At 41.6% G+C, this 18,361-nt stretch overlaps 1 protein-coding gene across 4 annotated transcripts in view; it reads right to left on the reverse strand.

Moving 5' to 3' along the window:
* The window catches only part of sbno1 (strawberry notch homolog 1 (Drosophila)), a 151,392-nt gene that overhangs the window by 25,339 nt on the left and 107,692 nt on the right, over positions 1-18,361 (reverse strand). For all 4 annotated transcript variants that reach the window (XM_078554593.1, XM_078554592.1, XM_078554590.1 and 1 more), the window contains 5 exons: positions 18,191-18,285; positions 16,954-17,046; positions 10,451-10,588; positions 10,043-10,119; positions 7,516-7,709 (listed from right to left, as the gene is read on the reverse strand). In XM_078554593.1, the coding sequence (XP_078410719.1) occupies positions 7,516-7,709; positions 10,043-10,119; positions 10,451-10,588; positions 16,954-17,046; positions 18,191-18,285 (597 nt within the window). The remainder of the gene's footprint in view (positions 1-7,515; positions 7,710-10,042; positions 10,120-10,450; positions 10,589-16,953; positions 17,047-18,190; positions 18,286-18,361) is intronic.

Raw genomic sequence — 18,361 nt, forward strand, 5'->3', positions numbered from 1 at the left:
GGGAGATTGGATAGAGTTATTCAAAGTAATGAGGGGGCTGGATAGAGTAGATAAAGAGAAACTGTTCCAACTTGTAAAAGGATCAAGCTTTTTCACACAGTGAGTGGTTCGAGTTTGGAATGCACTGCCTGGAAGTGTGGTGCCGACAGGTTCAATCGAGGCATTCAAGAGGCACTGGACGATTATTTGAATAAGATCAATGTGCAAGGGTATGGGGAAAAGGCAGGGGAATGGCACTAAGATATAATGCTCATTCGGAGAGCCGGTGCAGACACAATTGGCAGAATGGTCTCCTTCTGCGCCATAACATTCTGTGATGTGGCACCTTATCAAATGTCTTCTGGAAATCCAAATACAGTACATTCACCAGTTCCCCTTTATCCATAGCATATGTCACTTCTTCAAAGAACTCCAATAAATTGGTTGAACACAATTTCCCTTTCACAAAACTATGTTGACTCTGCCTGATTACCCTGAGTTTTTCCAAGTGCCCTGCTATTATGTCTTTAAAAGCTTCTACCATTTTCCCTATGACAGATATTAAGCTAACTAGCCTGTAGTTTCTGACTTTATCTCCCTCCCCTTTTGAATAATTTTTCTCTCCTGTTGGAATGTATCTATTCTGTGTATTCTGAAATATTCCTTTAAATGTCTGCCACTGCATCGCTATTGACCTATCCCTTAATCTAATATGCCAGTTCACTTTAGCCAGCTCTGCTTTCATGCTCTCATAATTGCCCTTATTTAAGTTTAAAATACTAGTCTTGGACTCACTCTTCTCTCCCTCAAACTAAATGTAAGATTGAATTATATTATGATCACTGTTACCTAGGGACGCCTTCACTGAGGTCATTAATTGATCCCTTCTCGGTTGCACAATACCAGATCTAATATTGTCTACTCTCCGGTTGGCGCCAGAATGTGCTGTTCGAAGAAACTATCCCAAATACATTCCATGAACTCATCTAAGCTACATTTACCCATCTGATTTTTCCAGTCTGTATGTAGATTAAAATCCCCCACGACCACCACTGTACCTTTCTGACTAGCACCCATTATTTCTTCCTTTATACTCCATCCTACCGTGTGGATACTGTTAAGGGGTCTGTCCACCACTCTAAGTGACTTCTTGCCTTTATCATTTCTCATCTCTACCCAAACTGTTTCTACATCCTGGTTTCTTGAACTTAGGTCATCCCTCTCTTTTATGCTAATGCCATCATTAATTAAACGAGCCACCTTTTCCTAAGCTTCCTGTCCTTCCTAAATGTCATGTACCCTTCAATATTCAGGTCCCAATCGATGTCATCCTGCAGCCATGTCTCTGTAATGGCTATCAGATCTAATTGTGCTATCAATTCATCTGTTTTGTTTCAAACACTACATGCATTCAGATACAAAGCCTTTAATTTTGTCCTTGTATTATTTTTGTAACCCCGAGCCTTATCTGATTTACTCTTAGATTTGTACTCTGACCCTTCCTGTCACAGTCTGTTTACCATTTCCTATATTAGTAACCTTTCTCCTTCGCCTTGTCTCTGCTCTTTGATTTACCACGTCTTGCCAAATTTGATCCCTTGGCCTCACTATTTAGGTTAACTCTCTACTTCCCCAGTTACGCGGCTCACTAGAACACTGGTGCCAGCACAGTTCAGGTGTAGACTGTCCCAATGGTACAGCTCCCACTTTTGCCAATATTGGTGCCAGTGCCCCACAAACTGGAACCCACTTCTACCACACCAACATTTGAGCCACGCATTCAATTCTCGAATCTTATTTATCCTAGGCTAACTTGCACGAGGCTCAGGTAACTATCCAAAGATTACCACCTTTGGGGTTCTGCTTCTGAACTTGGTGCCTAGCTCCTCATATTGACTATGCAGAACCTCTTTCCTTGGCGTGCCTATGCCATTGGTACCTACATGGACCATGATGACTGGATTCCCCCACCCCCAACCCACTTCAGGTTCCTCTCCAGCCTGGGCAGAATCCTGAATACTAGCACCAGGCAGGCAACACAGCCTTCTGGACTCTCATTCTTTGCTGCAGATAACAGCATATCCCCCTCACTATATCGTGCCCTACTATCACTACATTCATTTTTGCCCCCATTTGAATAGCTTCCTGGACAATGGTGCCATGGTCAATTAGCTCATCCACCCTGCACCAACCACCCTCATCCAAACAAGCTGAAAGAACCTCAAAGCTGTCGGACAATTGCAAAGGCTGCACTCCTGCCCTCTGGATCCCCTCACTGGCAGTCACACCCTCCTGTCCCTGACCAAATCAGAAGGCCCTATCCTAAGGATTGTGACCACCTCCTGGTACAAAATGTCCAGGTAACTTTCCCCCTCCCTGATGCATCTCAGTGTCTGCAGCTCAGCCTCTAGGTCAACGACCCTAAGCCAAAACTCCTTGAGCTGCAAACACTTGCTGCAGAAATGTTAGCCATGGATCACAATGGCATCCAGGAGCACCCACATGCTGCAACCATGACATCTCCTGTCCTGCCATCCTTAATGTATCTTAATTAATTACTTAAGTACTGTGTACAGTTTTGGTCTCCTTATTCAAGGAGGGTATACTTGCCAGAGGGAGTGAAACAGAAGTTCACCAAGCTAATTCCTGGGATGGCAGGACTGTCTTAAGAGGGGAGGTAGAGGAGAGTGGGCCTGTATTCTCTAGAGTTATGAGGAATGAGGCTGGTGAATCTTTGGAATTCTCTAGCCCAGAGAATTGTGCAAGATCAAGCACTGAGCATGTTCAAGACAGAAATCGACAGATTTCTGGATATGAATAACATCAAGGGACATAGAAATAGTGAAGAAAAATGGCATAGAGGTAGGCAGTCAGCCATGATCTGTTTGAGGCTAGACAGGCTGTATGGCCTCCTGTGCTCCTATTTCCCATGGACTTCCAAAATGCAGTACAAAAGCAAGGAAGTTATGTTAAACCTGCACTGATAAACCTGTACAATGGTTCAGCCTCAACTAGAGTGTTGCATAAATATAAAAACAAAAAGCTAAAAGCTACTGCGGATGCTGGAAATCCAAAACAAAAACAGAATTACCTGGAAAAACTCAGCAGGTCTGGCAGCATCGGCGGAGAAGAAATCAGTTAACGTTTCGAGCCTTCATGGCCCTTCGGCAGAACTGGAGCATAGTTAGAAGAAGGGAGAAATATAAATTGGTTTAAGGTGGGTGGGGGGGGTGGAGAGAGAGACATTGAGGGTGTGGTGTGGTGATTGTGGAGATGAGCAGATAATCAAAAGATGTCACAGACAAAAGGGTCAAAGAGGTGTTGAAGGTGGTGGTATTTGTCTGAGAAAAGTGCTAATTAAGAATGGAAGACAGGATATTCAAAGTACAGCTCTAGTGGGGGTGGGGTGGAAAGACTAAAGGTTTTAGTTTTAGATTTAAAAATAATGGAAATAGGTGGGGAAAGAAGAATCTATATAAATTATTGAAAAAAAAAAAGCGGGGGGGGGGGGGAAGAAACGGGGTGGGGATGGGGAGTTTAAGATCTAAAGTTGTTGACTTCAATGTTCAGCCTGCATTGTTCCAGTGAAGCCCAACGCAAACTGGAGGAACAGCACCTCATCCTCCGATTAGGCACTTTACAGCCTTCCGGGCTGAATATTGAATTCAACAACTTTAGATCTTAAACTCCCCCTCCCCCCATCCCGTTTCTCCCCCCGCCCACCCCCCCCGCTTTTTTTTTCAATAATTTATATAGATTCTTCTTTCCCCACCTATTTCCATTATTTTTAAATCTAAAACTAAAACCTTTAGTCTTTCCACCCCACCCCCACTAGAGCTGTACTTTGAATATCCTGTCTTCCATTCTTAATTAGCACTTTTCTCAGACAAATACCACCACCTTCAACACCTCTTTGACCCTTTTGTCTGTGACATCTTTTGATTATCTGCTCATCTCCACAATCACCACACCCTCAATGTCTCTCTCTCCACCCCCCCACCCCCTCCACCCCCCCCACCCACCTTAAACCAATTTATATTTCTCCCTTCTTCTAACTATGCTCCAGTTCTGCCGAAGGGCCATGAAGGCTCGAAACGTTAACTGATTTCTTCTCCGCCGATGCTGCCAGACCTGCTGAGTTTTTCCAGGTAATTCTGTTTTTGTTTTAGAGTATTGCATTCAGTTCTGACTGCAACACTTTAGGAAAGATGTGGCTCCATCAGAGAGAGTGCAGAAAAGATTTATAAGAACAGTTTCCAGGTTAGGGAACATCAGTTGCTTTGATAGCCCCAACTTCTCCAATCTATCTTCTCTGGCAACGAGAAGGTTGAGAGGAGAGAGGTATTCAAAATCAAGAGGGATCTGGAGAGAGTAGATAGGGAGAAACTGTTCCCATTGGGGGAAGGATCGAGAGCAAGTGAGCACAGGTTTAAGGCAATTGGCAAAAGCAACAAAGGTCAGGAAGATATAACAATGTTATTGGAATTTATTTGAAATAGTGGTGTCTGGGTCGGGGGTGTGTGTGTGTGTGTGTGTTTTTGTGTGAGACATAATTGGATTAAAGGCAGCTGGTCTGAAAGCTTCGATGTGTTAGAAGATAAGCTGGGTTTGAAATGTTAAGTAGGTAAACATGGGGGAAGTTTAGAATGCAAGGTGAAAATGAATATTTGCATTTTTAAATAAACCAGACTAGATTGTTTTCAAAGGAGAGGTGAAATGTGTCACCTAGCCAGGTGAAGTTAGGAAACAGTATGTTTATTTTTCTCAAAGATTACTGGTAAAATTGGTACTATGATAAATTTTTATAATCAGGGAGGTAAAGTCCAAAGACATAGTGAAACAATGGGAAATTGCATTCAAAGGAAAAAATACGTATAAAGGAAAGAAGGCTGTGTGTAAAGGCAGGCATTCTAAGATCTAACAAGTGTGAAACGCCTTCAGCGTGTAAGCCTCAAGTTGTTGTCTATTAAGAACTCAACTTTAGGAAACTCACTTTGGATTAGATTGTTCAGGGTATCATGTTTCTTTGCCTGGGTCTTTTAAAATCTGTTTTACTGTTGTCTTAACGAAAGTATAACTGGGAGTTAGATTAATTAGGGGATTTAGAAGTTATCATAATAGCAATTTGTAGATATATGTATTCAAATTCGTTTTTTCCATCAATAAAGGTTTAATTCAGTTTTGTAAGAAACCTAGAAGTCTTATTACTTCTGAACTCAAGGCACTCATCTCAAAATTTATACAAATTGCAAAACAAGTTGTGGCAGTTGTTTCAAGTTGAGCAGCTCAGCATTTACCAATGGCTGTGCCATAATAGACATGAAGATAAACTTTCACACAGCGAGTGGTTAGGATCTGGAATGCACTACCCAAGTGTTGGGGAGGCAGGTTCCATGGAAGCATTCAAGAGGGAACTTGATTATAATCTGAACTGGATAAATGTGCAGTGTTACATGGAGAAGGCAGGCGAGTGACACTAGGTGAAGTGCTCCTTCGGAGAGCCAGCACAAAGATGACAGGCCGAATAGCCTCCTTCAGTGCTGTAACCATTGAGATCATCTGATTCTACGTATCTAAATCCGATCTCTCTCTCCATTTTCTGTTCCTTTCACTCCGCTTCAACTTTGCTAACAATATGTGATACTTTATCAAGCACCTTTTAGAAGTCCATATGCACATCAACCACATTACCCTCATTAACCCTCTGTTGCTTCAAAGAACTTGATCAAATTAGTCACACAGTTTGCCTTTAACTAATTGGTGCTGCCTTTCATTTATTAACTGATACTTTTCCAAATCCTGGATTAATGCCTCAAAAAGACAATCCACCACGACTTTGGGCTGACTGGTCCATAGTTGCGGGGTTTATCTGTCTCCTCCTTTTTGAACCATGGTGTAACATTTTGGATCCTCCACTCCTCTGACATCACTCCTGTAAGGATATGATTATAGCTAGAGCCTCTGCATCTCCACTCAATTTTCCTCAGCAATCTAAAATGCATCACATCCAGAACAGGTGACTTTTTAAACTTTGAGTACTGCGACCTTTTTGGTACATCATCTACCTATTTCTTTCTTGTAGAGCATCCTTACGACCTCATCCTTTGTGACATCGGAATCAGCCTCTTCATTAGTAATAGGGAGGAAAAGTACAAAGCCATGCTCTATGCCTCCACAAGACTATTTCCTTTTTGGTCCCTAATCGACATCAACATGCCTTGGACGACCAGTTTAGTATTTATATCTTTTTAAAAGATTGTTAGTCACTAATCTATTCTCACACACTTGTCACTTATTTCATTTTATAGTTCTCATGCATTCAGCTTGGTTCTGTAGTGTATTATGAGCCTGGCATTTGGAATACTACACAATTCTAATGCTGCAGGATATCTAGATTGTGCTACATCAGCTGGCTACAGCTTGTGTTTCCTCTATTACATAAACACGTTCTCCACTGGAATTCTGCGCGCAACTAGCGTGTGCAAACATTTACATTTCAGGTTTTTAAAATGGTGACAACTCTAGAACAAGTAAACCACCAAGGAAAAAAAAAAGGAAGAAAGCACAATACTGCTTCGAAAAGTGACAACTATCCCAGTGCTATTTTCTGGGGCATGACGCAACCTACCTAGGATTCAAGGAAACACTGCACTACACAAGGTCAAATAACAAAGGCACAATATAGAAAGGGACTCATTGGAAGAATGGCCATGCTGACTTGGGAAAAACCACCATTCCTTCATAATCGCTGGGTCAAAAACCTGAAATTCCTTCCCTAATAGCACTGTGTGTACCTACATTGGTTAGAGGTAGCTGCTCACCCCCAAATTCTGAAGGACAAATAGGGGTGGGCAACACATGTTCACCATGTCAGTAAAGCTCACATCTCATGAGCAAACATCAAGTTGTACCAGTCTCCATGAACAGGGAGCAAGGAACATTCAAATTGGAATGAGTGCTGTGATAAATTGTTCACCGTGCAATGTTATTACATTACAATATCAAACAATGACATTGTGAATTCTATAAGGATGGAATTATCGATGTATAAATTGCACGATGGATCATAGGAGTGCAGTTTTACAAATCAAAGAGGGCAACACTTTCCTGGCAGAGAGGTGGAGGCCACCAAGACCCAAAGAAAACTGGTTTCCTTGGCTGTCGATTTTATCTTCATCTGATCATTAGCTTTGGGACCCAGCAGTCAAAGAAAATAAACACAGGTTAACACATGGAAGGTTATCCGCCAAGGATTGAAGACCACCCACACAAATCAAAAATCTAGAATAAAACTTGCAATGGGAACATAGATAAAATAAAAAAGGCTCTTATTTAGATAAAATAGAAAAGGCTCTTATTTCACAAACCCGAGTTCTCTTAAAGACCCCAACAAGCACAAATGTGATATTCACCACAATGATTAGCTAAAAGCAATTGCTTCAATGCATTTTTGACAGGTTACGATCCAGCCCCACTATTAAACAAACTGCTGCGTTTCCATTTGCATTATAATGCTAATCCATTGCTCACACTTACCTACAATCCTTTGCCCATCTTCTGTTTTTAATCGCACAATCTGCATTTTTACATTTGTCCCACTCACAGAGGCCAAGACTCCTTCTACTTTTGTCCAGACACTAAGAACTGAACCACAGAGGACGTGATAAGTGCGGCACCGCAGCCCAACTTCGCAAACCATTCCAAGGCTTACTTTTTTGCAGTTTCCACGCCTATTGAGATTAAAAAAAATTACATAAGTCATTTAACTCTGCAAAAATATTAGCCACTGATGCCTTATGACTTAAATACACTGGGATTTGTCCAGTATTACATGCAATTGTCTTGCATCTGGAAGAACGAGGGAGACATCTTTCCACACTCCAGATAAATTTAATCACAACTTCTTTCCACTTGATTTTTTGCGGGGTGGGGGGAATTATTAACTACTTTCTTCCACAATCAACGTGAGCAAATTGAAAACCAACTTCTAAGCCATGAATGCCTAATTCAGGCTACTGACTGCGTTGCAGATTGAGATGGTTGCCTTCTTAATTTTCTCTCCTGACAATGAAATGTCAAACATGAGCCTGCTAGTGCCCATGTATCAACAGATTTCTAAAGCCCCATATCACTGTCTCCTGACAACTAATTCCAAATTTTATATTCCCTATTGTCACATGCTTTCTCCTGTAGTTTGGGGCAAATTCTACAATACTGACAAGCCCATCTTCCAGGTAAGCCAATGCCACTCTAAAAAGAAAACTTAGATTCTGTCACTCTAAAAGAGCTACAGTTCCATCTGTACAACTTTTATTCTGACTAGTAAACAATCAAGATAAATGTAACAGCAAATGTGACCCCACTATTTAAGAGAGGGGGAAAAGACAGAAAACAGTGCACTACAGACCTGTTAGACTGACAGCAGTAGCAGGAAAAATGCTAGAATCTATTATAAAGGATGTGATAGCTGGGCACTTAGAAAATAATTGTAGGATTGAGCAGAGTCAACATGGATTTATGAAAGGGAAATCATGTTTGATAAACCTGTTGGAATTCTTTTGAGGATGTAACTAGCAGAATAGATAAGGGAGAACCAGTAGATGTGGTGTATTTGAATATTCAGAAGGCTTTCAATAAGGTACCACACAGGAGGTTGGTAAGCAAAATGAACGCACATGGGATTAGGGTAATATAATGGCATGGATTGAAAATTGGTTAACTGACAGAAAACAGTAGGAATAAATAGGTCATTCTCAGGTTGGCAGGCTGTGATTAGTGGGGTACCACAAGAATCAGTGGTTGGGACCTAGCTATTCACAATCTATATCAATGATTTGGATGTTGAGAACAATTGTAATATTTTCAAGTTTGCTGATGGCAAAGCCAGGTGGGAATGTAATTTGCGAGGAGGATGCAAGGAGGTTTCAAGTGGATTTGGATAGGCGACTGAGTGGGCAAGAACATGGCAGATGGAACATAATGTGAATAAGTGTGAACTTATCCAGTTTGGCAGAATCTTTCTTAAATGGTGAAAGACTGGGAAGTGTTGATGTCCAAAAGGGACCTGGGTTTCTTTGTTTATAACTCACTGAAAGCTAACATGCAGATGCAGCAAGCAATTAGGAAGGCAAATGGTCGCAAGAGGCTTTGAGTACAGGAGTGAAGGGTCTTGCTGCAATTGTGTAGAGCCTTGGTGAGTCTGCACCTGAAGTACTGTGTACAGTTTTGGTCTCCTTATCTAAGGATGTACCTGCCATCAGGGGAGTGTAATGAAGGTTCACCAGACTGATCCCTGGGATGGCGGGATTGTCCTATGAAGAGAGATTCTTCAAAAAAATGCTTCAGAAAAGCATAATTAAAGAATGGGCCAAAGGAGATTGACCAGAGGTGGATCTTAAAGCAGTTTTGAAAGCAGAAAGGTAAAGAAGGGCTCTGCTCTTCCAATATTTAACTAGATAAAATGTTAACTTTTCTAAGACAATGTTAGACACAAACACTGATAACACAGAGACGGCAGAGCAACAGAGAAGGGTATCATCGGTGTACATTTGGAAAGTGAACCTCAAGTCTCCAGGTGGGCAAGAGATGTATGCAGATGAGACAGATGTGGGAACCAGGAATAGATCGTTGGAAGGCTTTCCAGGCAAGAGGCAGGAAGAAAAGCCAATGCTGGGGATGCTCTGGCTACAACAAGTTGGCAAGAGTGGAACACTGCCATCGAAGTCCCATTAAACTGGACAAAGAGGAGCTGTCAGGGTTAGATTGCGTGGTTAACCATGTCAAAGGGTACAGGGAGATCAAGGAGGGTAAGAAGGGCTATTTTCACTGCTGCAATTTCAAGGTGGGGTTTTGGTTAGGACATTTTTACTGCTCTGACAGGCGTAAATCTGACTGAAAGGATTCAAATATGGCAATGTGAGAAAGTGAGCACAGATTTTGGAGGTGAGTACATGCCTGAGGACTTAAAGTAGGAGAGGGAAGTTAGAGATGCACAGTAGTTCAGAAAGATAGAGGAATTGAGGGATTGCAGCATTGACAATTAAAGAAAAATGACCATACTAACCAATATGCATGAGTACAAGTGTCTGCAGATGACTTGTACTGTTCCAACCAATGTGACTCTGCTTCCCCAGAGGTTACCTGTGAAGACAGATACAAAAAGGTTAGAAGTTAAACCAGAAATACTTCTCAATTAAAAAGTGAACCTCCCCAGCCTCTGTTTTAGTCAGTTACAGAATTATTACTATAGCAGCAGATCTATTCATATATGTCAATACATTTGACTTCAAGAGTTAAAAATAAAAATCTACCAATGCAGCAGTGTTTTACATATGCTAGGCCCTGTAATGGGGAACCAAGGTATTTCAGGGTATAGAAATGCAATCGTCAAAGTTTCATGTCATAAAATAAGTATGGCCACTTCTAGCACAACGCACATTTAATTAGCTAATTTTAGTCCATGTTCCTTCACCTTTTTGTATTTCTTCTTTAGGTCAATATAATTTTCTAGTTTGAGCTGCTTGCCAGTGTTTGGTCTGAACATCATGAACAGTCTCTTCTTGCTGTTAACTTCCTTGACCAGAATTGCTGTCTTTTTATTATTCCTTATCTGGAAGGAAAAGGATGAACATGCTGTTATTCACTGAAGATAGACTGGGTATTTTATGTTAAATCATTATAGCCCAATTTGTGATAAACTTACAAAATCAATAAATTAAATTCCTAGAGATTGCCTTTTAAATATATTTGTTAATTTGGATTTCAAGATGGGATTTCTGCAGTTCGTTCCACCCCTAGGAGCCAACAGAATTAACATAATGAAGAATATGGGAGAGGAATAAAAGGTGCACTGTTTAATAGATATTGTCGGCCTTGATGGGCCACTCACTTTCAATATGTGCAAATGTAAATACAGAAAATAATCAAAAAGGCAACCATTTTTCAGTGGTCTTTACATAAAATCTCTTTATTCATCGCACCAAGGTGAGCACTATTTTTTCAAAAGCAAAAGAACTATTTTATCCAGTGGTCAAGCCATTAAGATTCAGGGAATCTGAACTTCGTCAAAGTCACAATCAGCAATGGACTGCCACTTCGTGCCCAGTTTCTTACCCGAATTCTTTTCCCAGCTTGTCTTGCCCAGCCTTCCGACTCAAGCTGGGTGAGATCCAGGCAGTGCAGCACATCCCCGGGCCCAGTGTTGAAGTGCAGTAGAGAGTCTAAGTGAAGGAGGCCACGCACCATTTTTCTTTTTAAATGGCACTAGTTGCCATAAACCAGGTAAATTCAAAGGTCCTCGACAGGCCAAGGGAGGTAATGTGTTTAAGCTAAATGGGCAGGATTTTGGGGTGGGTGGGGGAGTGGATGTTAGGGGGTCTGGTCAGGCTTGGGAGTGTAGGAGTCCTGTGAAGGTAGGGAGAATTCTACTTTTTCTGGGTGTGACAGAACTATCTGAAGTTTGCGATTTGAATTGCATTTTCGGATGGTTCCCAGTGCAGGGCAATTGCCCAGGGGAAGTTTGCACTTCTGGGTAATTGCTGTGCAAACCTTGTCTAGGAACTACCATAGGGCATTCCCCAGCACATTTTTGTGGAAATTTAAAACCAATGCATCTACTGTCTCAGCAGTCACTTTTAAGACCTTGAGTATTGCTGAAAAAAAGACATTTCAAAGCTTTTCATCTTGCACACTTCAGGACACTCTGCAAAAGTACCAATATAGGACGAAGACAACAATTTATACTGTATGTGAAGGGAGTTTCAGCTAATCAAATTAAGTGACAGCCATTCACTGACTCATTCCCCAGGGCAATGCCTTGGCCAGAGTCAAGCTGCCAGGTTTAAATTTCAAACAATGCTTGGCAGTTAACTGTCTATCATCATCACTGATGCATTCTCCATGGCAACACCTCAACCAAAGTCCACTTGCCAACCAATCAGCACACTCTTCTCTCACAGCATAAACTACTGTCTTCCCCCTATATTGGTATTCTTGAAGTGTACTGAAGAGTGCAAGACGAAAAGCTTCGACATGTCTCTTTTTTCAGCAACACTCAAGTTCTGTACTACCAAATGACTATTTGTATTTTAAGACTCTAGGGTGAAGACCATCAGGACATGGTGACTTGCCAGCATTTAGTTCTAATTTTCTTATTACCCTTTCACTGGTGATTGTAGTTGCTTTAAGTTCCTTCCTCCCTTTCACCTCCTGATTCACATTTCTGGAATGTTATTTGTATGCTCTACAGTGAAGGCATAGCAAAATATCTCTTCAATTCATCCGACATTTCCTTATTTTCCATTATTAATTCCCTATTCTCATTCTTTCGAGGGCCAATGCTCACTTTACTTACTTTTTTCCTTTTTAAATACCTGTATAAACTCTTACTGTTTTTATATTTCTTGCTAGCTTTCTCTTGTACTCTAATTTCTCCACCCTTAATCTTTTTGTTATTCTTTGCTGTTCTTAATATTCTGTCCAATCTTTTGACCTGCCTCTCTCCTTTATGGAATTATAGGCTTTTTCTTTCAATTTGATGCTAGTGTCTTTAACTTCCTCAGTTAACCACTGGGTGGTGAGTTGCTAAATTCACCTTCTGGACAGGGTGGCTTTGTTTCTTTCTCATTGGTGCTATGTTAGGTGATAGTTGGTGCTAAAATGTGCTGCTCTAAGAAACTGCTCCAAACACAGTCTGCGAACTTATCATCCAGGCTACCTTTGCCAATCTGATTTGTCCAATCTATATGTAGATTAAAATCACCCATGATTATCACAGCACCTTTCTCACAAGTGCCCATTATTTCTTCCTGTATACCCAAACCTACAACGTTATTTACTGTTAGGGGGCCCATATACCACTCCCACAAGTGACTTCTTACCTTTACAATTTCTCATCTCTATCCAAACCGATTCTACGTCTTGACCTCAAGAACTAACGTCATCTCTCTCTATTGTATCAATGCTATCATTAATTAACAGAGCTATCCCTTCACCTTTTCCTAGCTTCCTGTCTGTCATGTGCCCTTGAATATTCTGGTCCCAGTCTTTGTCATCCTGCAGCCATGTCTCTGTAATGACTAGCAGAGCATACATATTTATTTCAATTTGCACTGTCAATTCATCGGTCTTGTTATGAATGTCACATGCATTCACATTCAGAGCCACTCTGTCCAGATGATGAATGTAGCAACTCACCAGCACCCAGTCATAAATTTATTCCAACACCCAATTTTTCAGCTCACCTTTAACAAATAACAAGAACTGGTCTTGATTACAAAGTGCAAAGTTAAAGAAACTTTGATGGCCATTTTAAGTTCTGAAACAGATGCTGTATCGTGACCTGATGGCATTCAGCTTTCAGCAGTTTCGCAAAATTCTAAGTTTTTAAAAATCTGGAACAAACATTCGTAAAACCACCTAATTTCCTAATTCTGTGCCTTTTAAAAGTGCAGTGTTGACCCTTCTCAGGTGCACTGGAAAACGGAACAGGGTGCAAAGCCTGTAATGTTTCGTCACCAGTATATTTCACCCAACCCCTTCCCAAATTTATTTTCAGATTGATATTTTTACCAAAATAAATTTAAATACCAGGAATGTAATACAATGACCCATGGTACAGGGCATACTGCCCATCAGCATTCACACCAACAAACAATAACCACTCTTGCTCCAGTTGCATTTTGTACCAGGCACTTTATATAAACCCCAGAAAAAACAATGTTATCATAATCAAGCACTGGCGAATTAAACTCTGAATCCATAACTCAAAAGAAATTCTGAAGGGAGTCGACATGGATAAAAACTAGTACTTTCTGGACCCATGCACTCCTGACAAAACCAGTGATGCTAGAATTAGTTAAGTGCATTTCATGTTAATACATGGGTAACGATGATCTCTTGGAACTTGCTTCCCCATTGAGCATTAACAGGAGTTTGGTGATGGAGAATTCATCACCCATCAGTGAGCATGGATGAGACTCCTATTCCCACTCTTTCAATTCTAGGTAAAAGGCCTGACTCATACCAACACACCTCAAGATCTATTAAAACAGTGTGCTGACATTTAAGAATAATGCTCAGGTGGTCAGTGTGCTCACAGAAGCTCATCAACTCTGTAGACTCCAAGCCATGGATTTCAATTTCAGTTCCTACTTTGAGTTATCTGAGCTCAATGACCAAGATTCAATATTCTGTTACAGATGCAGCATTCCACAACAGGACAAATCTTAGAAAAAAACCCAGTTGCAGTCCATGTTATGTTGACAAGTATGCAACTGGATCCTGTCCCACCTGAAGGAGGTAATTGGCAAAGCAGCAAATACTGTTAAAATGTGCAATTTTGTTGTCCTTACTGGTTTGGTTAACCAAAATCCTTTTGTCTGAAAGAAAGCAAAGTTTCCCAAATATTCTTCCTGTAAGTAGCTTTCATTAGTGCCAAGTACAAAACAGTCAGAATTTCAGGAATCAGTAGTTAAACTGGAAAATTAACTAGTTCCAGAGTGACCGACTTTTCTCCAATTGATCTAGGTTTGTGTACTTTCTGAAGAACAATGCTGAATCAAGAAAGCTTAGACTAAACAAAAGGAAATACACAGTGGGCATTAAAACTGAGATTAAATACTTCAACCAAATGAATACTATGAATATTTAACAATGTCACTCATATTCTGCTTTAAGATGTTTTTAAAAAAAATCAGAATTGCAAAGAATTCTTACATTGTAGTAAAAGGATTCAAGGTTCAAACTCAGCCTCCTCCACCCAAACCTGTTACTTTTCTCCCTGCCTTGACAAGCCACCTCAACCTTAAAGCTCAATTGTGCTGTCAATCAACTCTCCCAATTCTCTTACTACCACTCAATCTGTTCTCTATGTGAAATGTGATTTGGGACGTTTTATGTTCAAGGCAAATAGCTGATTTCTTTGGGAACAAAAGAAAACCTGTTCCATTTTGTCCACCCAATCTTTCACTTTCCTTCTACAAAGCTGCAAAAGAAATGCTGAAATACACAGCAGGTAAGTCATTGAATGGATGATTTTACATTCCGGCTGCAGCCCGTTTTTATACTCTGAAGGATATAATTCAAACCAGCTTATTTTTTTCTCCCTGCAGCTGTGGTTCCTTTTATTATTCATTCGAGGGATGCGGGCTTTGCTGGCTAGGCCACTATTTATTGCCCATCCCTAATTACCCTCGAGAAGGTGGTGGTGAGCTGCCTTCTTGAACCATTGCAGTCCATGTGGTGTTGGTACACTCACAGTGCTGTTAAGGAGAGTGTTCCGGGATTTTGACCCAGCGACAATGATGTCATGATGGTGAGTGGCTTGGAGGGGAACTTCCAGGTGGTAGTGTTCCCGTCAATCTGCTGCTCTTGTCCTTCTAGATGGTAGTGGTCATAGGTTTGGAAGATGATGTCTAAAGAGCCTTGATGAGTTTCTGCAGTGCATCTTGTAAATGGGACACACTGCTGCAACTGTGCATTGGTGGTGGAGGGAGTGAATGTTTGTGGAAGGGGTGCCAATCAAGTGGGCTTTGTGCTGGATGGTGTCCAGCTTCTTGAGTGTTGTTGGAGTTGCACTCATTCAATCAAGTGGGGAGTATTCCATCACATTCCTGACATATGCCTTGTAGGTTGTGGATAAGCTTTGGGGAGTCAGGAGGTGAGTTACTCGCCACAGGATTCCTAGCCACAGTATTAATAAAGCTAGTCCAGTTCAGTTTCTGGTCAATGGTAACCCCCAGGATGTTGATAGTGTGGGATTGTGATAGTCATACCATATATCAATGGGTGATGGTTAGATTCTCTCTTGTTGGAGATGGTCATTGCCTGACACTTGCGTGGCGTGAATGTTACTTGCTACTTGTCAGCCCAGGCCTGGATATTGTCCAGGTCTTGCTGCATTTGGGCATAGACTGCTTCAGTATCTGAGTCGTGAATGGTGAACATTGTGCAATCATCGGCGAACATCCCCACTTCTGACCTTATGATGGAAGGAAGGTCATTGATGAAGCAGCTGGTTGGGCCGAGGACACTACCCTGAGGAACGCCTGCAGTGGTGTCCTGGAGCTGCGGTGACTGACCTCCAACAAACACAAACTTCCTTTGTGCTAGGTATGACTCCAACCAGCAGAGTTTTCCTCCTGATTCCCATTGGCTCCAGTTTTGCTAGGGCTCCTTGATGCCACACTCCGTCAAATGTGGCCTTGATGTCGAGGATAGCCATTCTCACCTCAACTCCGCTCTTTTGTCCATGTTTGAACCAAGGCTGTAATGAGGTCAGTTACTGAGTGGACCTGGCAGAACCAAAACTGGGCATCAGCGAGCAGTTATTGCTAAGCAAGTGCTGCTTGATAGCACTGATGATGGCCCCTTCCATTACCTTACTGATGATCGAGAGTACACTGATGGGGTGGTAATTGGTTGGGTTGGATTTGCCCTGCTTTTTGTGTACAGGACATACCTGGGCAATTTTCCACATTGCTGGTTAGATGCCAGTGTTGTAGCTGTACTGGAACAGCTTGGCTAGGAATGCAGCAAGTTCTGGAGCACAAGTCTTCAGTATTATTGCATTAACCTGATTATTAGCCAGCACCTGAAGTACCTTGTAATTTCCACAATGTATTCTTCAGTTGTTAGTTCGTATAAACAAAACTGTAGATCTCATATTGCTAGAACCTAGATTCTCCAGCAACCCAAAGGCTTGAACAAATTACAGAATTGCAAACCTTACAGAGTTTACACTAACCACTTGGTTATTGACAGGTGTCCTCTGTTCTACTGTTGTGGCTTCTATACACAATCTCAGGGGGCTGGGAACACAGGCAGGCAGAGTAAACTGAACCATATCATGTTCAATTTACTCAAGGATAACTACCACTCCACATCAATGGTATTCAAAGAATCACATTTTACTACAATGTATCCTTGGTAACATCCACTAGAGTATTCGCTCATTGCATTTCTCTCCTTATTTACCTGCATTGACAAATAGAAGCCATCATCTGTTCCCATTTGTTCTGCCCAAATCTTTGTAGCTTCTTCCCAGGACATCCCTCTTTCAACACTTATCTACAAAAATAAATTTTGTATTAAAACACCCATTTATAATCCGAAAAGCAAAATGTTAACTGTATAACTTGATTTACCATAAATCCTATTTAGACATTTGAACCTTTTAATTCGTTTTGAGATATTTGGTTTTTTTTGTGACTGTGCTTAGGCCATGTTACTATTTGGGAATGGACACTTTCCCATTTGCAGCAACCAGTAAATAGCTATGAAGATCTGGTAAGTTTTGAATTCAATCCCTGGTCTGTGCAGGTCTCCAGCATTTTTATTATTTTTTCCATGGAATCTGGGCATCACTGGCTGGGCCAATATTCGTTGCCTATCCCTAGTTGCCCTTGAGGTGGTGGTGGTGAGCTGCCTTCTTGAACTGCTACAGTGCATGTGGTGTAAATACACCCACAGTGCTGTTATCGAGGGAGTTCCAGAATTTTGACCCAACGATAGAAAAGGAACAGCAATATAGTTTCAAGTCAGGATAGTGTGTGGCTTGGAGAGGAACTTGCAGGTGGTGTTCCCATGCATCTGCTGCCCTTGTCCTTCCAGAAGCTAGTGGTCGTGGGTTTGGAAGGTGCTAAGGAGTCATGGTGAGTTCCTGTAGTGATCTTGTAGATGGTACACACTGCTGCCACTGTGCATTAGTGGTGGAGGGAGTGAATGTTTGTGGGTGGGATGCCAATCAAGCAGGCTGCTTTGTCCTGGATGGTGTCAAGCTTCGAGTGTTGTTGGAACTGTACTCATCCGGCAAGTGGAGACTTTTCCATCACAATCCAGACTTGTGCCTTGCAGTTGGTGGACAGGCTGTGGGAAGTCAGGAGGCGAGTTACTCGCCACAGAATTCCCAGCCTCCGATCTGCTTTTGTCTCTGGTCAATGGTAACCTCCGCAACAGGAGGAGTAACAACTGACTCAGCAGTGCAGAGGTGAGAGCATGAGTTAGTTGAGGTCTTGATCCTCATGCACACCCATTGACAGCATGCACTTGGGCCTCAGGTGAGGGCTGGACCTAGCTCCATTGATGCTCTGGCACAACAATGAAGACCTGTTGAACTGTACCTCAGGTGAGGACAACATCTCTGGGGTAGAGAGAAGGAAAGCAACAGAAGATGCAAAATACAAATCACCATACCAAATGGTCAGACACTTACAGTATAAATTTCAACATGTCCTGATACAGAATACCCTGGAGTTAAGAATTTCTTGGCTTCTAGTTTCTTCACCTTCTCGTCCCCAGAACCCAGATCTGTCCGAAAACAAAAGCAGATCAGCAACTGCTATGTAATCAACTTCTCATTAGAGCTAGTAGAAAACCACGGACT

The sequence above is a fragment of the Cetorhinus maximus genome, chromosome 12, assembly GCF_964194155.1.
Source record: "Cetorhinus maximus chromosome 12, sCetMax3.hap1.1, whole genome shotgun sequence".
Taxonomy (NCBI): domain Eukaryota; kingdom Metazoa; phylum Chordata; class Chondrichthyes; order Lamniformes; family Cetorhinidae; genus Cetorhinus; species Cetorhinus maximus.